The 22834-nt window shown below is 33.0% G+C and overlaps 2 protein-coding genes, 1 long non-coding RNA gene and 1 pseudogene across 3 annotated transcripts; 3 read left to right on the top strand and 1 right to left on the bottom strand.

Moving 5' to 3' along the window:
- Positions 1–853: 853 nt before the first annotated feature.
- On the top strand, positions 854–2265 carry LOC146912906 (F-box protein SKIP2-like). Its single transcript, XM_085720799.1, has one exon. It carries the CDS (start codon positions 854–856, stop codon positions 2237–2239), a length of 1386 nt encoding a protein of 461 aa, XP_085576925.1. The 3' UTR covers positions 2240–2265.
- A 2949-nt stretch (positions 2266–5214) lies between these two features.
- LOC146912905 (uncharacterized) lies at positions 5215–5860 on the bottom strand. The gene is made up of 2 exons (XR_015015217.1): positions 5765–5860; positions 5215–5603 (listed from the first exon to the last, which is right to left on the bottom strand). It is a non-coding gene; the product is annotated as an uncharacterized LOC146912905 (long non-coding RNA).
- A 3217-nt stretch (positions 5861–9077) lies between these two features.
- On the top strand, positions 9078–11986 carry LOC146912904 (uncharacterized). Its single transcript, XM_085716230.1, has 2 exons — positions 9078–10323; positions 11713–11986. The coding sequence occupies exon 1, from the start codon at positions 9102–9104 to the stop codon at positions 10287–10289; it is 1188 nt and encodes a 395-aa protein (XP_085572356.1). The 5' UTR covers positions 9078–9101; the 3' UTR covers positions 10290–10323; positions 11713–11986.
- A 4708-nt stretch (positions 11987–16694) lies between these two features.
- LOC146912903 (uncharacterized) lies at positions 16695–17764 on the top strand (annotated as a pseudogene).
- The last annotated feature ends 5070 nt before the right edge of the window (positions 17765–22834 follow it).

Raw genomic sequence — 22834 nt, 5'->3', positions numbered from 1 at the left:
TTTGTCAATTATACCCTTTCTCAAATACTCTTATCTTTTACGATAAAACTAATTAATATTATGTATTTCTTTAGGCATTTCAATGTTATGTATTTGGAAAATTGAAGTTGTATTTTTTAAACAAAGTTTAAAACTAAATGTATTTGGAAAATTAAAGATTGTTTTTGTTATCTTCAACGTTAAAATCTATGTCACAAGTGAAAATCTAGTATTGGTTGAAACCATAGTTGATATCTTAATCTAGTATTGGTTGAAACCATAGTTGATATCTTAATTTTGATTAAAGGAGTTTTTTTTTTTTTTTGTGGTGGTCCGGGTTTGAACCCCGGACCTTGCACATATTATGCATTGTCCCTACCCACTGAGCTAAGCTCGCGATGACAAATTAAAGGAGTTGAAAGAAAGTTAAAATTTTCTTAACTTTTGATTAATGTGAAATTGGAATAATTAATTTTTATTTTGCTTTACAATTATTTAAAAAATGTGTACAATATTTTGATTATTAATAATTGTTTGTTATAGGAGAGAGATAAAGTGTGTTAAAAAAAGAAATTGTTGGAGAAAGAGAATGTAACTAACAATTGTTTTGTTTAAAAAAAAAAACTCACAATTGTTTGTTATGAGAAAAAGATAACCCTTAATTTAGTGTTATTGTTCCAAAACGAATGGAGAAGGAGTAGATTATTAGAAAAAAATAAAAAAAAAATCTTCACTCATATATTTCATCGAGGTACAAAAGTGATTTACTCGAAAAAAGATTTACCACCATATATACAGTTCTCATCCAAAACCCTGTAACATAAACCCTGCAACAAATCACCGAAAGATTTACCACCAGAACCGACGGCACCATATGGTTTCTCATATATTCTATTTTCTTTCCCACAAGCGTCGACGGCGCTCATACAATTCACTGCCAACGAAAAGGAAGAAGAGAACTTCCCCAGAATCTTATTTACCCGATGAGTGTTGGGAATCTATCTTCAAATTCATCAATGTCAACAATGATGACGAAAACTTCTTGAATTCTCTCTCTCTGGTCTCCAATCAGTTCCTCTCCATCACCAATCGTCTTCGGTTTTCTCTCAGTATCAAAGATGGAACACGCCCTTTCCTCCCATGTCTCTTCAAAAGGTTCACCAACCTCACCTCCCTCGACCTCACACACTTTTGCGATGACCGCAACGCCAACGATTTTCTCACTCGTGAGGACCGCAACCTTGATGATCTTCTCACTCAAATCTCAAAATTCCCCTTGAAACTCACATCGCTCAAACTCCCAGATAGATGTCGCTTTCCCGCAAATGGGTTGCAAGTTTTCTCCCAAAATATTACAACTTTGACCTCTCTCACTTGTTACCGTGCTTATATTTTGTCTGAGGACGCTTTGTCCCCCATTGTTAATTGTTTCCCTTTGCTAGAAGAACTTAACCTCCGGTGCCCTATCGTACACTACATTCATAAGCCTAACTACATTGACAATGAGACTAACTTCGTTAATACAATTCACCGTTTGCTATCCAAGTCTCCATGTATACAACATTTGGACCTTATCAACACTTATTTTCTAAATGATCAACATGTTGTTGATTTCTCTCCGTTTCTTGGTAATTTGGTGTCTATAAACCTTAGTCGTTGTTGGCATCTCACTGAGACAACTTTGTTTTCACTCGTTAGAAATTGTCCTTCACTTAGTGAAATCAAAATGGAAATCACATGGATTGGGAAAATGAGTGTAGGGCATTCTGATTCTTTGGATGAGTTTGGTGTATACCCTCAATTAAAGTCTCTCTATTTGGCTTACAATTCAGGGTTAAGTGATGAAATCATCATCATGTTTGGTTCCATTTTCCCCAATTTAAAACTACTTGATTTGAAGGGTTGCCGTCAAATATCTGAAGGTATTTGTCATGTTTTACGGAAATGTTGTAAGCTTAAACATTTGAACTTAGCTTTCTGTTCAAAAGTGAAACTACATGGAATGAACTTTGTAGTTCCCGAGCTGGAGGTGTTGAACTTGTCAGATACAGAGGTTAATGATAAAACACTCTATGCGATCTCAGTTAATTGCTGTGGGCTTTTGAAATTACAACTTGATAATTGTAAAAGTGTTACAGAGAAGGGTGTGAAACATGTGATAGAAAATTGCACACAACTGAGAGAGATAAATCTGGCGGGGTTACATTTAAGTGACAAAAATAGGAAACTCTTCTCGCGTCATGGATGCCATATTTGCTAGTATTTTGAAATTGCTATGCTGAAGTTTGAACACTGTAAGTTCTTTTTGTTTCAACATTTACTTCTCTAAGAAATTTCCTTTTTAAAATGCATCGTACAAATTTGAATTATAGTTTCCTAAGTTAATAGTGTGACATGTTTATATAATAATGTACAATACAATACAAATAGTTGGCTGCAGTTTTGTTAAAAGGCTACGCCATGGCCAGATGATGGACTTTTAACAACCATTTTAGTCGATTTGTGAAAGAATGCCGATGACCACCATGGCAGCGCCATAAGCTGCAATTCAGCTGTCAAACTTAATTTAAATTTTGATTCAACTTGAAAGCTAAAATGAAGTAAATACGGCATATAGCTTATAAATTGATTAATGATATGTGTTTGAAGTATGATAACTCAAGTATGTTTAACTTGATAATATGTGTACGTGTGTGTCTTTTGTATGACTTTGAGATAAATTATCCTATAACCCATTCAATGTTTTGCATAACTTGCTATGATAGTCATTAAGATTTATATTTTGAGGACAAGGCATATAAAAATATCCGAAACATATTTTTGTGTGTGGTCATATGTTTGGGATCGACATAACTTATTTTAGCTCTCCTTCAAATTTCTACTGTATTCAAAGCTCAACCTCCTAACTACTTGGACTACTCTAATACCTATTATTTTATATTCTAACTGGTTACCTGATGGATAATGCCTATTCACTGATTTGTGTATGAGCTGCTATACAGTGATTTGTGTATGTCAAAATGAGGGGTTTATTCGGGTTTGAAAAGTTAATAATCTTCATTGAGACTATTGGATTTGGCCATAATATGCCATTTGTATGTTCTTTGTTCATTTACATGCTTAAATGTATCTATTTTTGGATTTGATTGTTTGCACCAACAGTATAAACATACGTTTGTCATTTATGATGCAGAGAAATTAGCTGAAGAACACTACAAGGGAGTAAGATGATATACATCATTGAAGAAGATGTGTGGAAGAGATTAGAGACTCGTTCAAGAACTACTATTGTCGAGTTTTGATTAGGATATGAAACTATGAAAAAAGATCTTCTGCCTTATGGATTGTATTTTGGAAGATAGAAGTTTTATCCATTTACAAGAATTGCCTTAGTCTTGATTTAAACAATGCAAAACTGAAGTTTTATCACCTTTATGCAGCTTAATTATTTAATGTCCATAATTTTGATAATTGGTAGTGTTGTTTGTCTATCACCTCTTTATGACTATTTTATTATCCCAGCTTAGGAATAAACTCAGAATATCTTCACACCTCTATTTTTATATGTGAATATATGTTACTTCGCCAACTCATCACTAATTTTTTTTTTTGAAGAAATCAAAAGCATATTTATAACCACAAAACTATCTTCCTGGCACAAGGTGTACCATAGAAGAAAGCCGCAAAATACAAGAGTAGTTCCAACAACAACAGTTCAAGTTAGTCAATTCCCTCACATAAGAATGGGTTTTGGCACCAATTATGAAAGCTATAATGAAATTATTGGTAGTGTTATACTTATATTCTGGCAAAATTTAATATCTAACTTTTGCTAGGATTTAAGCATATGCAACCAAACCAAATACTCATTTTATGGTCGTCATATTTGTCAATTAAATCCTTAACACTCCAAGATGAAATAAGTTTCAATTCGAAATAGTTTCTTGTTCACCGTTGGTGACACCCTGTTAGACACAACTCATTAAAGGTAAAATACTTCCTAACTACTTGTGTTGTGAAGCACTCTCTACTACAATTCATTAAATAGAAAAATAGCTTTTGAATCATGCTAGATGAAAAAAATTTGTGTTTTGTGTTAATTATGACTTAGTCATGTGCTCAAATCTTGCACTTCGAATGTTGAGCTACAAGTTGTCTTCCAACTCATCAGGCAAATACAATTTCTCAATGTCACGTGAGAAAATAAATGAAACGTGTTCTAGAGTTGTCAATCAACAGTCTACAAAATTACAAAGCAATCAGAAAGCAGAAAAATTAGTGCACTGGGAAATCACTATTTTAGTGCAGGGTACATGTGTTTGTTTTGGTCTTTTATGTTCATTTGATTGAAGTGAGTTTCTATCAATTTTGGGATCTAGTGTTCTGTTTTTGGGTTGCTACTGCTGTCCTACTTTTCTGGTTTTTCCATTCATATTTTGCGCGTATCTGGGTACATCTTGTGCTCGGGTATGTGATTTTAGTTGGTTTCCTTAGCTTATTTCCAAGTCTACTGTTCTGTTTTTGGGTTGCTACTTATATCCTACTTTTATGATTTTTCTAATCATTGCCTTTGAAATTTTATTTGTTCATGAATAAAAACGTGACGGATGGTTCATGAATTAAACTGAACGGAACTGAATTGATTCAATTTATTAACTTTCAATCGAAATTCGGTTTTTTGGTTCGGTTTTAACAATCCAACATAGCTAGTCAATTACTCACATGTCATCCTAGTGCTTGCAACCACCTAATTTAACTTCGATATTAGTTCGTGCTATGATGCACAAGTGAAAAATTTGTTGTACCATTCACAAATTTGATTCCACCGTTAGAACAATAGGTTTCAGAATTAATGATCCATTGGTGAATATCACTATTTTTACTTAGCATTATTGAATTAGCCTTTTCAAACACATTTCTTATAAGATATTTAAACACTTAACATTCAAATGTCTACCTAAAATGAAAATAAATGATTAATCACACATTTCTTTGATGAGTGAGTGAGTACGAGAAAAGAGAGTAAGTACAAACATGTTATAGTTTGTACTAAGACATCAATGCAACAAACTTTGATGATAAAGAAGATATGTTCAGAAAGTATAACATTTCCGGTCCATACCGTGCGTTATAATGTCTTGCGTCAACCTCAAATCAGCAACAAGTTTCACATTCATATCAGCAACACAAAATTCAGAGCCTCATATATTTAAACATCAGATGTATATACACAGATTACAACTATGAAAAATAGCTAATTTAAATACTTTGTCATTGCAAGATTAATACAATTTTTCTTTTCTTACATACAATTTTCGTAATGTGACGCATGTAGAACACTAAACTAATGTGACTTAAATTCGAGATACAAAAGCTCATCATCACAATCTCGGACTTCTCAAAATTATTTTGCAACTACTTCGCTTGGTATCTTTTAAATCAGATTTTGCAGGATTTAGAGTCTTACTCAAACTCTTTGCTAGAATTAACATTGCCACCCCTGACCGATGGCTACTGTGTTCTTGAATACTTATTTTGCACGAATTGAAGAATGTTGGCATGAATAAGAAGGTTTTCCAGAAACTAATGTCGCATTACAAATTGTTTTCCAGAAAAATGGCAGCCTGTTTGAACAGAATAAGAAGGTTTGGGTAACATGGGAAAATAAATGAAAAATGACAACCAGTATTCATCGAAGCAAAATCAGAAATCATGAAATTAGTCGACATGGAAAATGTTAGTGTTTTGAATCAGCCCAAATGGATTGCTCTTGTAAGCTAATTACCGTAATGGTTTTGAGCTCATCTAGGACTTCCAAAGCCTTGTCAAAGGTTTCCAAGCTCACTACTTTTGTCACACCAAATTGATCAGTTTATGCAATTCCAACAGTCATTTTAATTGATAGTCACACTAAGGGAAAAAAAAAACATATGAATGTATTTTAGTATAATTCTGAAATAAATTAGCAGAAAAAAAGAAAACTAATTCACCTTGGAAGGTATAATCGTTTGGGACATGGCTTCCTTGCTTCCTTTATGCCGTCTTGAATCCAGTGGTGCCTGACTACATGTATTTTTAACTTAAACATTGAACCATAAATGTGTATATATATATATATATATATATATATATATATATATATATATATATATATATATATATATATATATATATATATATATATATATATATATATAGGGTTTTTCTATCATGTGCAAATTTGCACATGTTAAGAAGTTCAAAATAGTAAATTTGTATTGTAACTTGTGCATTTTATATTAAATATGTAACTTTTCAATAAATGATTGTTGTTTTTCAATTAAAGGTTGCTACTTTTAGTTTCCTTAACATGTGCAATATTGCACATGTTAGACAAACCCATATATATATATATATATATATATATATATATATATATATATATATATATATATATATATATATATATATATATATATATAGGGTTTTGTTACAAGCCACCCTTTGGTGGTGTCTTTTAACAAGTCACACCTTAAGGTGTGATTTTCACTTTTTAGTTATAACTTTGCTAAAAGACACCTTCATAAAAGTAAGTTGGTGTCTTTTCGCAAATATTCATAGAGTAACTTGATAAAAGACACCTTCATAAAAGGTGTCTTCTATCATAACCCATATATATATATATATATATATATATATATATATACACACACACACACACACACACACACACACATACAGGATCCATTGACACCTGGTGTCAATGAATTCGTTGACACCAAATCTCAACTCTCAATCTCATTTAATCCAACGACTCATATTTATTTACTTGAAATCTCACATGATCACTACTTCACTTAATCTTTGCTTTGCCCAATTTCTGCATCACACAATATCAACTTTCAAGTTTCACGGATCTTGAATAAAGGTAGATTAAATTTTCTTTTTCCAGATAAAAATTACATCTTCTTCTCCATTTCAATCTAAAATTTGGAAATTCTAGTAAATGAGGGAGAATTATGATTTATGCAACAAAATCATCAAAATTCCATAAGATTGATCAACATAATAATAGTATGTGATTTATTCAACAGAAATCATCAAAATGTGCCCAATTAAAAACATGAACGAATTCTTATACACATGATTTGTCAAAATTAAGATTGATAAATATAGTGGATTATTTCAGAGACTCAATCGCCAAACCTAAAATCCCACAAAACAATAAAACTCTTCAATCAGAGACTCAATTGACAATTGCCAAACCTAAAATCCCACAAATACAATAAAACTCTACAAAAACATCCATAATCTTAGATTCACTAACTTTCTCTCAGGTTGCTATTGTTTTCATAAATTTGGTATAATATGTCATTATGGCCTGGAATCCATACGAGGAATTAGCTAAGAAGGGATAGAGATGCTTACAAGAATAATATTAACATGGGGTGGGTGTGGCATCATCATAAGAAAACAAATCCAGAAGAAAATAACCATGTTTTTTTTATGATTGAAAAAAAAATAATAGCATGTGATTCGAGAAAGGATACTCACAAAATAGAAACATGAATTAATTATGAGTCGTTGGATTAAATGAGAAAGAAAACAAATCCAGAAGAAAATAACCATGTTTTTTTTATGATTGAAAAAAAATAATAGCATGTGTTAAAGAGAAAGGATACTCTCGAAATAGAAACATGAATTAATTATGAGTCGTTGGATTAAATGAGATTGAGTGTTAAAGAAGAAAATAACCATGTTTTTTTTATGATTGAAAAAAAATAATAGCATGTGTTAAAGAGTCGTTGGATTAAATGAGATTGAGTGTTAAAGAAGAAAATAACCATGTTTTTTTTATGATTGAAAAAAAATAATAGCATGTGTTAAAGAGAAAGGATACTCTCGAAATAGAAACATGAATTAATTATGAGTCGTTGGATTAAATGAGATTGAGTGTTAAGTAAAAAAATAATAGCATGTGTTAAAGAGAAAGGATACTCTCGAAATAGAAACATGAATTAATTATGAGTCGTTGGATTAAATGAAAAAAAAATAATAGCATGTGTTAAAGAGAAAGGATACTCTCGAAATAGAAACATGAATTAATTATGAGTCGTTGGATTAAATGAGATTGAGTGTTAAGTAAAAAAATAATAGCATGTGTTAAAGAGAAAGGATACTCTCGAAATAGAAATAAATAGAAACATGAATTAATTATGAGTCGTTGGATTAAATGAGATTGAGTGTTAAAATTTGGTGTCGGTGTCAACGAATTCGTTGACAGCTGGTGTCAACGGATCCTGTCTCATATATGTTTACACAACCCCACAAAACCGGCTTTTGATGTGAGGATTGCCCCCACTTATAAACACATGTTCAAACCATATTTTATCCGATGTGGGACTATTTAACACACCCCCTCACGCCCAGGCCTAGATATCTGGAGCGTGGATATTAAATATGATGTGGGACTATTTAACACACCCCCTCACGCCCAGGCCTGGACATCTGGAGCGTGGATATTAAATGGTGGATTGCCCATAAATGGTGGATAGCCCAATGGATCTTGAAGGATGCTCTAATACCATGTTAGATACCACAAAACCGGCTTTTGAGGTGAGGATTGCCCCTACTTATAAACACATGATCAAACCAACCATATTTTATCTGATGTGGGACTATTTAACAGTGTGTGAAATCTATAATTTATTAAATAGGTAAAGCTCGTGAAAAAAAAACACCTTTGATGGATGTGTAACTAAAAGAGTCCAAAAAGCATCTTTTATTTAACTATATTTTTATCTTTTATTTTTACGAAAATCATTTTCATTAATTACATTAGCTGTTTATATATTTAAGTATATTTTGTAAAAAAATCTCTAAATAATAAAAAAAAAATATTAATATTTTGTCAAAAATATATATATTAACATTTATTGAATAAAATTTGTAAAAAACATGAATGTTGAATAAAAAAATAATAAAAGCTAAGCATGAAGAAATAGAAGTAATACCTCACCGTAAATTTACCCTCTCGAATTGTACGATTCCTCAAAACCCTAACTCATCAACTGCGTGGAAGACCCTCACACAATCCAGTGAAAAGGAAGAAGCGATCTTCCCTCTAATCTTCTTCACAAATTATGGTTTACGTAGAAACATATTCATATTTACCCGACGAGTGTTGGGAATGCGTTTTAGGATTCCTCATCAACAAGGATGACGAAAACTTGAGTTCTCTCTCCCTAGTCTCCAAGCAGTTCCTCTCCATCACCAATCGTCTTCGATTTTCAATCGTTCTCAAAGAGGCATCACTCCCTTTCCTCCCTCTTCTCTTCGATAGGTTCACCAACCTCACCTCCCTCGACCTCCCACTCGTTGACGACGATGACCTCGAAGATCTTCTCTGTCAAATTGCAAATTTCCCATTGAAACTCACATCGCTCAGACTCCCAGATCAATGCCGCTTTCCCGTAGATGGGTTGCAAGCTATCTTCCAAAATATTACAACTTTGACCTCTCTCACTTGTTACTGTACTTTTTTTGGGAAGAAGGATCTGACACCCATTGTTGATTGTTTCCCGCTGCTCCAAACGCTCAACATCCATTACCCATGGGTCGCCGATTACAATCAGACTAACTTCATTAATACAATTCACCGTCTGATATCCAAGCATCCATGTATACAACATTTGGTACTTAGTAGCACTCATTTTCTATATGATCAACAAGTTGTTGATTTCTCTTTGTTTCTTGGTAATTTGGTGTCTGTAGACCTTAGTGGTTGTTGGCATCTCACAGAAACAACCTTGTTTTCACTGGTTAGAAACTGTCCTTTACTTAGTGAGATTCAAATGGAAGGCACGTATATTGGGAAAGGGACTGAATGGCATTCTGGTGTATACCCTCAATTAAAGTCTCTCTATTTGGGCATAAATTCAGTATTAAGTGATGAAATCATCATAATGTTTTCTTCCATTTTCCCAAATTTACAACTACTTGATTTGAGATATTGCCCTGAAATATCTGAAGGTATTTGTCAAGTTTTAAAGAAATGTTGCAAGCTTAAACATTTGAACTTAGCTTTCTGTTCAAAAGTGAAGCTACATGGAATGAACTTTGCAGTTCCTAAGCTGGAGGTGTTGAACTTGTCAAATACAAAGGTTGATAATCAAACACTTTATATGATCTCAAAGAATTGTTGTGGGCTTTTGCAATTATTACTTGAAAATTGTAACAATGTCACTGAGGAGGGAGTGAAACGTGTGGTAGAAAACTGCACACACCAAAATAGGAAACTCTTCTTGCTTCGTGAATGCCTTGATTGCTAGTTTTCTGAAATTGGTATGCTGGAGATTGAACTTTGTAAGTGTAAGTTGTTTTCGTTTTAAGATTTACTTCTCTGAGAATTATAATTGCCTAAGTAATAGTGTAACATGTTTATATAATGTACAATGCAATACAAATAGTTGGCTGCAGTAGGCTACGCCGTGGCAGGATGACTGATTTTTAGCAACCATTGTAGTCAATTTGTAAAGGAATGTCGATGCCCACCATGGCGGCGTCATAAGTTGCAATTCAGCAGTCAAACTCAATTATATTTTGATTCAACTTGCAAGATAATATGAAGTAAATAAGGCATATAGCTTATGAATTGAATAATGATAAGTGTTTGGAGTATAATAACTTATTTAAGTATGTTGAACTTTATAATATGTATACCAACTAGCTTTGAGAAAAATCATCATATACCCATTTCAGTGTTCTGCAGAATTTGCTATTATAGTCGGTAAGATTTATATTTTGAAGTAAACAAGGAAAATAAAAATAAGTAAGTAATGATAGTGAAAACTGGTAGTTGCAATCTACCACTGAAATCATTGAAACATATTAGTGTATACCTCTGAAATCCTTATGTAATACTACTTTTGGTAAATTGGCAGTTTTTTTATATTTTGTTATGTTAATGGTTTTTTTGACGAATATGTTCATGAAATGTACCATTCTTGTTAGTGTTTTTTTTTTTCTTATGATAAATTGGCACTTTTATTGAAATCTTTGCATGTTGGTAAAGTTATCGTCATGATTTTGTTTCTTTATGAAAAATACTATTCTGCTTTATATATATATATATATATATATGATCTTTCGGATGTGTCATTCCTGCCTCTTTCAGATGTGTCATTCTTGCATGTTTTTTTAGTAAGATTCTGTCAAATTTTGTTTGCTATGATGTTTGTTAGTTAATTCATCAGTTTTTTTGGTGGGGTTTTTTATGCTTTGCCGCAGATGTTAGAGCATATATGACAGCAGCAGCGGTTACTATTGATGCAAATTATCTAATGTAGTTTAAATTTAGGGGCCTGCTGTTTGGTAGAAAGGTTATATGGTTGTTCGGTAGAAAGATTATAATAATGTCTTCTCAGTATATATTTTTTTATCCTCTATTCGCAAATGAACAATTCATTGATCCGCTTTTTGTTGTTTTCGCACAAAATCTGATTTTTTTTCTGCACATCATATGGTTTTCATAAGTTTTCTCATTGAGATTCTAATTAATAACACATTGAGATTCTCAATATAAGAATAGGATCCAAAGTCATTATGTTGCCATCATCGAAGTTCTGGTATCTAGCTGTTGGGTCTTTACTTTTCCGGTTGCAATTGTTAATTGTGTGTGGGTTTCTCAACCAATTGAGTGATATTTAAAAAAGGGGAAATTATCACTGTTGATTCATTTTGTGTCTGCTACAGGTTTCTGGAAATTCAGAGGAGATGGTTGGAGTTCAAACAAATTGAAGCAAGTATGATGTAGCGCACCAGATCGCCGGTCAAGTTCCAAAGCTGATATGGTTTTCTGTTTTGTACACTTTCTCATTCATTGTTTTGTAATAATTATTGGCGCGAAAAGTTTGTTTTATTGGATTTCTGTGAAGTTTTCCAACTGATTTGTTTAGTGCAAAGTTTTAATAACCTCGTTGTTATTGTGTATTCAAATTGTTGGGTTACCTATGCTTTATTTTTAGTACATGGTTCCCTCTATATGCTCATATAGTTGTATTAGTAAGACATGACTGCGAATAGTGAGAGAGGAATTGAGAAGCAAAAGAAGAAAATCGATAATCCTATAGGAATTGATGTTAGTAGTTATAACTACTTGAATGTAGCTTTAGTTATTCATCATATAATTGTAGACAGCATCAGAGGAATCATTATATATTGAGTAGAGGAAAATTGCATTCAAGGAAGAACTTGAATAACCACATAAGGCTTTTGTCAGAAAGTAAAATGCAAAGACTATATCCCATTCTCCTTATTTCCCTTTATTTTGGACATCAAAAAAGTTATATTTCTGTGAGATACAAACACTAACATTAATTTCATTAAGGTAAATGACATGTATGGCTTGTCTGCAAAAGGCCTCATCATATCCCAACTCACACAAGAAGCATTCGATTTCGGGGCCGTGGAGCTTTGAATGGATTAAGGATCACCATTGGGAGATGTTGGTGTCATCTTCACTCATAATGAGAAGAATAAGGTTATTCAAAAGCAACATCACAAGGGAGTTCCTAAATCTCAAATGCATATCCCTTCTCTGGTTAGTCTGAGGCGTGTAGCTCGAATGCCGCTTAAAGACCGACAAGCTTTGTTACGGATGTTCAGGAAGTATAAAAAGAAGAAAACAACCAGTTCTCTGAACAAGGGCAGCGCTGTTAATTTAGATTCAATGGGCACAAACACTTCATCTTCTACATCATCTGTTGGTGATTGGCAAAATTGGGTTATGCTCCATGATAAAACTGATGGGGGAGGTAGGGATATTGTGGATATTGGTAATTTAATGGTGAGTGCTCTAATATGTTTCAAGTTCTATCTCGGTCAAGTAACTCTGGTAGGAAGGTGCGGAAATAGGTGGTCATGGTGTGCATGGCGTTGATAAAAACCATGTTCCTTCTGTTGGTGGTTCAACTGGCTGTTAGTGGTTTTTTTGTGTTGATAGGTGATGGTGGTTAAAATGAAGTTTATTTCTTATAATATTAGAGGGCTGGGGAGTTGGGAGAAGAGAAAAGAAATTCAGAAGCTTGTTAAACAACATCGTCCTTGGATTTTATGTGTGCAGGAGACTAAGTTGGAAGTTATTAATGAATTTTTAAGTGTATCTCTTTGGGGTAATCAAAACTTTGGATTTTCTTACCGTCCTTCTGTAGGGGCCTCTGGAGGAATTTTGACTCTTTGGAACAAGGATGAGGTTGATGTTAGAATTACTCGAAGTATGGCTCATGTTATTATTATTCAAGGTTTTATGGTGAAGAATGGTGGGGGTTTGCTCTTGCTAATGTATATGCACCTTGTGATTAGTTGGTAGACAAGATGTTTGGTTATGTCTTGGTTTGCTTCTTAATAACCTTAACGAGTTGAGTTGGTGTGTGTGTGGTGATTTTAACGCCATCCGATCTTCATCTGAACGAAGAAGTAGAATTGTTGGCTCAAGTGTTCTAGAGTGGTCAATCAATAGTGACCATAAACTAGGATAATAAGTGGAAAATACAACTTATTCTAATCGTGACCATTTGAAACTTTGGAAAAGAGCTATTTACTCTCGTAAACACATTCTTTTAGTTTTTAATTTTTATTTGACAATATCATGATCAGATTGATAGATAAGATAAATAATTCAGGGATCGATTTGATAGTGAGTGACATAATTCAGACACCAACTTGATTTTTAATGAATAATTCAAGGATCCATTTGACAAAGTGACAGTTTGTAATGACTTTTGTTTAAAAAAAATCCAAAAGAAAAATCAAAATTTCTCGATCAAATTTGTCCAGTTACACGTGTAAGCTGACTTGGAACTCCACGTCAGCGCTTAATGTGACACGTCAAAACTGTTAACGGCGAGACTTGAAATTGAGCTATATGTGTACAAATTTGAGGACTATTTCGTAAAATTTGAGGATGAAATTGAGTGATGTGTACAAATTTGAGGACGAAATAATACGATCACTCCCAAGGGGCTTTTTCAAGAAAAAAATTTGGTGCGCCATAAATAAATTGGGTGGAAAAAAATATATATATATAATAGAAAAAAATATGCAAACATTCAAAAATTATAAATAATTTGTCAAAAAAAATATAAATATGAATTTTGAATCTATACTATATATAAAGAAAACTACCCCCCTTTCAAAAAAAATTAAAGAAAACTACCCTTTTTAGCTCTTTTGGGCTGACTTTTCTCTTTCCAAAAAAAACCCTCAATTTTCAATACAAATAACACATGTAACGAATAAATTTTTATTTTTTTTATATAAAGTTGTTGATGCAAAGAGCATCACCTATATATTAAAAGATAAAAAAAGCAAAAAAGAAAGGGGGACATAAAGCCAAAACCTTTCATCCATTTACAAATTTAAAGTAGGGAAGACCTAATCTATTTCTAATGTAATCAGTTCTAGCTTGGGTGTGGATCTCATTCATCCATAGAGTAGAGTTACAAGACATACCAATATTTGCTAATCGGTTACCTTCTTTGAAAATATGAGTCTCCAAAAAATTCATATGCCTGGTTAAAGCAAGACAGTTATCCCATTTGTTTCTAATGATCTAGGGAACCAGAGAAACTAACTTAAAAGCAAGAAGAACTAACATGATATGAATATATATGTTTAGTTTTTTGTTTTATCTTTATCATTTAAAAAGTGTAACAAACTAGATGAGTATATTTATACTTACTTTTTAATTATCCCAATTATACCCTTAAATAACTTTTTCTATAATAAAGATTGTTGTTGGTGTCATTAAAAAAAATTAGATTATATTTTTTTTATATTGTTGATGTCATTGAAATAGATAATAACGGTTAGTTTGCTTTGTTATAACTTGAAAACAACAAACATTTATAATTTTAGTTTTAATCAAAAACAAAATTTCATAAAATAAAAAAAAAACACTTTTCATAATTTTCAAACCATTTTTTTTTTTGACAGTAAAAAAACTTCATTCAATCAAAGGCAAAATTAATACAATCGATTGAGAGTTGGGACATTCTGTAACAGCCCGGGGCCCACCCGGTCTCACTATTACTCACAAGCTTAATCACTACCCCCCTCTCTAGTAGTGTTTTTGCCTCCCGTGGGAATCGAACCTAGTACCTGGGGATAAGTACTACTTCAATGCATTCCCACTACCAATTGAGCTACTAGCTCAATTGGTAGTGGGAATGCATTGAAGTAGTACTTATCCCCAGGTACTAGGTTCGATTCCCACGGGAGGCAAAAACACTACTAGAGAGGGGGGTAGTGATTAAGCTTGTGAGTAATAGTGAGACCGGGTGGGCCCCGGGCTGTTACACATTCCCCACACCCACAAATTGAGATCAGACTTAACAATCAAGATAGTAGGATACATCCTAACGATACATATATAAAGTTCGGAAAGCAAAAGGGCAACAATGATCCAAAAACAACACCCTAACAACCACACTAATTCCTTCGACCTATGGTCCAAGATCACCAAGCTTTTGAGATCCGCAGTCTTTGATATCATCCAACTCCGGAAAAAAGATTGTGCTGTTGTTCGCGCATATCGACTATAATTGATCTCTGGGATAACCAATACAACCATACGTTGAAAAGTCCTGTGTGAGGCTGAGAGGATGGTGGGTTTGATGATAGTCGCCATGAATTCCTTACTCGTAACAAAGTACCGATAAGACGAATCCTTCACTTTCTGCCCTAACACTGCAAAAATTTCCACCGCGTTGCTCTAAAGGAGAGAGGATTTCATTAAAATCCCCAATCATGATCCATGATGAGGTGATGTTAGCTCTTAAATTACCAAGAAATGTCCAAAGGTTGTTACGAATGGAATAAATTGGACTAGCATAAACTCCAGAACAATGCCAAAAAGCACTACCTCTAGAAATTTTTGTTGTGATACATTGAGGAAAAGAGGAATGAACCTGAAATTGTGCATGGGATGCCAAACTTGCCATCGCCCAAATCCCTCCTGAATGACCATTTGCTTCTTCAACTGCAATGAACATGTAGTCTTCCCGCTCCCAAAACATCTTGGATTTAGCTGAGTTATAGTGTGAGTCTCGTATAGGAATATTAAATCCGGTTTATAACACGAAATCAACTCGTGCATGTGTCGATTACTTCTCTTACTAGCAAAGCCACGAACATTCCAAGATATAATAGAGAAATCTTTAAATTCTATCATTAAACCAAGAGTTGGAGGATAAATAAATATCTTTATTCTACTTATATATCAAGGGGTGTTTCCACAACCATCTCAACACTCTGTTAATCCAAACTCTCATCATTCTTCTGATGCAATATGGCCCCATTTTTTTCTAAATTGAAATTCCCCATATTTTTATCAGGTGGCTTTGGATTAGCCAAAAGAATATCCCCCATTGCATTATTATGTTCGGATAAAAAGAGCAGAAAGATGGGCACAAGAGTGTCCGTCTTTTCGGTAGTAAAAAATAATAAAAGATAAGCATGAAGGGATAGAATTTTTAATTTTTTTTTTTTTAACAAAGCTGAAGGGATAAAATTTAAAAGTAATAAGAGCGTACCTCACCATAAATTCTCCTGACGAAGGAATAAAACCCTAACTCAAATTTACCGTATCTCAAATCATCATCGGAACACCCACTAAACTTTGACCATCTTCATCTTTCTTTTCTCAATTTTCACACCACCGTCTATCACTGATAATGATGAGGTTTCTACAATTTTTACGACACCGCAAAACCCTAACTCATCACCAGCATCAGAGGCACTCACAACAAATGGTTGACCAAGAAACATATTCATATTTACCCGACGAGTGTTGGGAATGCGTCTTCAGATTCCTCAACAACAACGATGACAAAAGCATAAGTTTTCTCTCCCTCGTCTCCAAGCAGTTCCTCTCCATCACCAATCGTCTTCTATTTTCTCTCAGAGTCAAAGTTGAAACATGACCTTTCCTCCCTCTCTCTTCAAAAGGATCACCAACCTCATTACCCTCGACCTCATACGCTGCTAAATTGACTGCGACTTCAAAGATCTTCTCATTCAAATCTCAACTTTTCCATTGAAACTTACATCGCTCAAACTCCAATATGGAGGCTGCTTTCCCGCAGATGGGTTGCAAGCTTTCTCCCAAAATATTACAACTTTGACCTCTCTCACTTGTTACGGTGCTGATTTTTTTTGTGAGAACGATCTGTCACCCATCGTTACTTGTTTCCCTTTGCTTGAAGAACTCATCCTATGTCAACCTTACGTCTACACTCACGTATTCAATAACAATCAGACCAACTTCGTTAATACAATTCACCGTCTGTTATCCAAGTCTCCATCTATACAACATTTGGAACTTAGTGCCACTTATTTTCTAAATGATCAACATGTTGTTGATTTCTCTTTGTTTCTTGGTAATTTGGTGTCTATAAACCTTAGTTTTTGTCATGATCTCACAGAAACAACTTTGTTTTCACTCGTTAGAAACTGTCCTTCACTTAGTGAGATTCAAATGGAAGGCACATCTATCGGGAAAGAGACTGTAGGGCATTTTGGTGTATACCCTCAACTAAAGTCTCTCTATTTGGGTTTCAATTCATGGTTAAGAGATGAAATAATCATACTGTTTTCTTCCATTTTCCCCAATTTACAGCTACTTGATTTGATGGTTTGCCCTAAAATATCTGAAGGTATTTGTCAGGTTTTATGGAAATGTTGTAAGCTTAAACATTTAAACTTAACTGGATGTGGTAGAAAACTGCACACAATTGAGAGAGATTAATTTGGGAACTATTCTCGTGTCGCGGATGCCATCTTTGCTAGTATTCTGAAATTGCTATGCTGAAGTTTGAACACTGTAAGTTCTTTTTGTTTCAACATTTACTTCTCTAACAAATTTCCTTTTTAAAATGCATCTTACAAATTTGAATTATAATAGCCCAAGTATTAGTGTAACATGTTTATATAATGTACAATGCAATACAAATAGTTGGCTGCAGCGTTGTCGAAAGGCTACGTCATGGTAAGATGACGGATTTGTAAAAACCATTGCAGTCAATTTGCGAAGGAATGCCGATGGCCACCACGGCAGCGCCATAAGTCGCATTTCAGCTGTCAGACTTAATTTAAATTTTGATTCAACTTGCAAGCTATTATGAAGTAAATAAGGCATATAGTTTATGAATTGAATAATGATAAGTGTTAGAAGTATAATAAGTTATGTAAGTATACGTGTTCTGAATTGAAGACAATTCATATAAAAATATCAGAAGCATATTTTTGTGTGGTAATATGTTTGGGATCTACATAACATATTCTCTAATTGAATTAATTAAGAAAATAAGAAATAATAAGGGTGAAGCCCTCCTTCAAGTTTCTACTCTATTCAAAGCTCATCCTCCAAACTACTGGGACTACTCTAATACCTATTATCCTATACTCTAACTGGTTCCTGAAACACTTACATGTATTTTGGTATTTTATACATTGATATGTGCCAGTATTGACAAAATAAAGCCAAATCCAATAAACTTCATTGTGACTATTGGATTTGGCTTTATTTTGTTGTTATAATTTAAGAATGAAAGATGTTGAACTATAATGTATTAGTTCATTCATGAGTGAATTGTGGACAAAAACAATTCAAGATTAGTAATACATAAGGACACCTTAGATTAATAAGTTTATTAGTTATTATTATTCTTTGAACTTTTCATTAGCAACCTTTTGTTATGTAATAACCTTCTTTTTAGTTCTGGATAGTTGCAGGGTTATACATATATGATCTTTTGGATATAATTGTTAGTAAAGTTATCGTCTTTATTTTGTTTCTTTGTGAAAAATACTATTCTGCTTTATATGTATGATCTTTCGGATATGTCATTCCAGCCTCTTTTAAAATGAGATAAGAATCTAATGATGATGTTAATACTCTTATAGTTAAGACGGGTAAAGAAAACATGTTTGATGTCAGAGCATATTCATGATGAATATTTTAGAGCCAGAATGTTTGTAATCTTTCATTGAATATTCATGATATGAATATAGTTTGAGTTTATTTGTTTTTACCGCTTGGAACTGTTGGAGGTAATGCTAAAATAATGACATTCCCTGCACACAACAAGAAAGTACCATAAAATCACATTTGTATGTTCTTTGTTCATCTACATGCTTAAATGTATCTCTTTTTGGATTTGTTTGTTTGATACTAAATTTATAGTATAAACATAAGTTTGTCATTTATGATGATGCAGTTTATGATGTTAAACAGCAGAGAAGTTAGCTGGAGAACTCTACAGTGGAGTAAGGTGACATACATCGTTGAAGTAGATATGCAGAAGAAATTCGAGACTCGTCCAAGAACTGATGTAACTATCAAAGTCAAAATTATTTTGGTTTTTGGCTCTTTCGTGGAATGTTTTAACCATTTAAATGAATTGCCTTAGTCATGCAATAAACAATGCAATAATCGCCTCAGTCTTGCATTCAAATAGTTCGTCAGTCTTCTACCACCGATTCAGATTTGTGGTGATTTGGTTATTTATTCTTTCTTCTTTGACATCTGAACATGTGGTAGTACTTTGGTGTTAAGCCAGTGTGTTAAACAGAATATATTCATAACTACTGAGATGTATTGGTGGAGACTATATAAAAGTGGCCCATCCTCAACATGCCCTAAGTTCAGCATCATCTAAAAGATTTGAAGTTGAAATGAATAACTAAATAAATAACAAAGAATAAGACATTTAACCAGTGTGATTATTGAATAACTAAATACTTATTGCGATTTGAAGTGGTCCATCCTCAACATGCCCTAGATGGATTTCTCCCTAATACAACAATTTTCACCAAATAATGGAACTTTTCGGTAACCATATTACGAAATATATATACTCGAATCCTATGTGAATGTCCTACTAAACTGAATTCAATTATAGTGATCCGGATATGAATGTGATGACGGCTGTATGAATGAATACACTCCATCATTTCTGACGCTCAGGTCACATGAGAAAATAAATGAAAAATGACAATAATCAGAAGTTTCAAGTGTTCTAGAATTTTCAATTAACAGTCTATAAAATTGCAAAGCGATCCGAGAGCAGAGAAATTAGTGAACTGGGAAATCCCTATTGTAAGCTAATCACCTTTGGTGGTAGCATCTGTTGCAGATGCTTTCAAATTCAAAAAGATGCTCTATCATGCATGTTACACCTTTTATAGATAATTCCCATCAAAGCAAATACACTACTTTCGTAGGGAGCATACTCTTTAAGCTCGTCTAGGACTTCAAAGCCTCGTCAAACCTTTCCATGCTCATTAATATGTTGTCCTTTTGATGCATGGGGAGTAGATTTTTCTTATTTCCCTAGAGATATTGCACACAAATGAACGAATACACTCCTCCAGCGTTTGTAATGCTCTTTATACACAATTGGCCGAAAGCAGACATGTTACTCAAATGTTCCACTTTAAATGTCAATTTACAAGTTGTGTTCCAACGCATCAAGAAAATACCATTTCTCAATGCATGTTGCACATTTTATAGATATTCCCCATCAATGCATAGACACTACTTTCAAAGGGAGCAAACTCTTATCAACTTGGACTTCTAAAGCCTCGTCAAGCCTTTCACGTCTCATTAGTATGTTTGCCTTTCTTATGTGCTAAAATAGCTCTCTCCATCATGACGAACCTATCATCACTTTTCTGAGAAATCATAGTAAAGCATAGTTTCAAAATCTTGAATAGAAAAACACAAGTGAACGACAACTGTAAGGTTGGCCTCAAAGTGGAGCAAACAATAGATGTATGCTTCTTACAAAAAAAATGTGTATAACCACACACGTAAAGTACGATTGATTATATATCCATTCCTTTCCAAACTATAAGGTTCATAATAGCATGACAAGTACTTAGCATACGCACCTCCAATAAGATGCAATATAAGAAACAGAAAAAAGCCATTTTAATAGCTTCAAATTCAAGCATAGGTATAAAGACAAAATATCACTAACTGCATATTGTATATACAATTGTACAAATTAAATAACTCAAAACTTTGACAATAAGAGGAAAGCCGGATGTTCTGATAATACTAACAAAAGGGCAGAAGATGCATAAGTAAAACTTCCTCAACTTTGGAATCTTTTTTGAAAGATTGAGGTGAAATCTTAAATTCCTTCAAATTGATAAATGAAAAATTCTCACACTAAAATCATGTAATTTTCCAAATTCTCTCAATTATATTATCCAAACGAGTGAATCATTCACAATTATGTCATTTTAGGAGGGAATCTTAAATTCCATCCAATTGGTAAATGAAAAATACCCATAAAAATCCTGTAATTTAAAAAAGAGAAATTCCACATCCGATTTTCTACAAACGCCACTTAAAACATATTTCAAATCATCCATCCTTAGTATACCTTTAGTCTATTCTCCAAAAACTTAATGTCTACCAAAAATACAATCTTACCCGTTCTTAATTTTTTGACACATTATCAAAATTATATCATTCTATGTGTTTTGCTTCAACTTCGCCCTATTTTTTATCTCTTAAAATCAAATTAAAACAAACTACCTCGATAAAACACATCAACTTAATCTTTTTTTTTAAAGAACAAACAAACTTAACCTTAATCCCAATCAAAACAAATTTTCCTACAATTCAAATTTGAAATATCTAAACAGTTAAAAAATATTACAAAATATTTATTAAAAGAAATATACCTACTTTTCAAAAAATTACACATTTTCAAGATCGCTTCTTTTCTAAATATAATTTTCCTTTGTTTTTTATTTATCTTTTTTTAGTCAAAAGAAAAATTATATTAAATAAAAAGAACTGGACAAAGAGTATGAGGACATTAGACCTGACTCAAGTACAATAAAAAACGGGGATACACCATAATAAGTCAGACCAAGTGGATCGACCCAAATCTATCGCAACAAAAATTCACTAATCAGCAAGCGAACTCGTATACGGGCGCGAAACCAGGTTTAAAAAAAATGGAAAGTGAACCTCTGCGAAAAACAATTAATAGATCGACCGTCAACACGGTATCAAAATCCAAGTGCCAACAACTCCCTAAACAAATCAACATGCATAAAAGCTCTTTCGAGCTTGAAGAACGAGAGCGTAGATAAACAAGACACATTGAAACCTGCAGATTTCAACATATTTAGAAACAACAAAGAATCAAAAAAGTCAGGCCAACATGTCATATTAAAAAATATTATTTTTTATTGTTGTAGATTATTAATTATTATATCTTTTAGAAAGATGACAATAAAAAACACTGAAAACATGATAAATTAGTCACTGGATAATATTGTTGTACATTTCATACACGAGACTCATAACGACATGTTTATCAATAATGAAATCTTTACTATATTAAATATTTCTACATAGTTTTAGTTTACCATTTCATAATATTTAATAACAACTATTTCAATGATTTTGTCATGGGAAAATTACACTAACCGCTCTTAAGGTCTTCTTAAATAACACAAACACCCGCTTTTTTTTTTAACTAAACACTAATCTTCCTTTTTTTTACTTTATCAAATTGACAAGAACTTTTCTTATAATAAAACATAGTTTCAATTTTGTTAATTCCATTTATTTTGAGCAATTAACTTCATCATACGAGTATGAACTAATTTAATATTCGACCATTTTTTCTTTTCATTTTTCACTAAGGTGATTTTTCTCAACTCATTGTTACTCAGTCAAGGTGTTTTAATTTTTAATCTTTAATGTAATAAAACGGATATATCGAAGATTATTTCCTTTTTATTAATCAACCATAATGCCCATCCACCAAAATTCTTCTCATTCCTATAT

The sequence above is a fragment of the Medicago sativa genome, chromosome 6 (genome assembly GCF_051527215.1).
Source record: "Medicago sativa cultivar Bolivia chromosome 6, Bolivia_mono, whole genome shotgun sequence".
Classification (NCBI taxonomy): domain Eukaryota; kingdom Viridiplantae; phylum Streptophyta; class Magnoliopsida; order Fabales; family Fabaceae; genus Medicago; species Medicago sativa.
The sequence above is the reverse complement of the archived record's forward strand: the minus strand, read 5'-3'. Positions and strand labels throughout refer to the sequence as shown.

Excerpts from the sequence above, each read along its gene's own strand:
- LOC146912904 (XM_085716230.1), top strand. The coding sequence starts at position 9,102 with ATGGTTTACGTAGAAACATATTCATATTTACCCGACGAGTGTTGGGAA.
- LOC146912906 (XM_085720799.1), top strand. The coding sequence starts at position 854 with ATGGTTTCTCATATATTCTATTTTCTTTCCCACAAGCGTCGACGGCGC.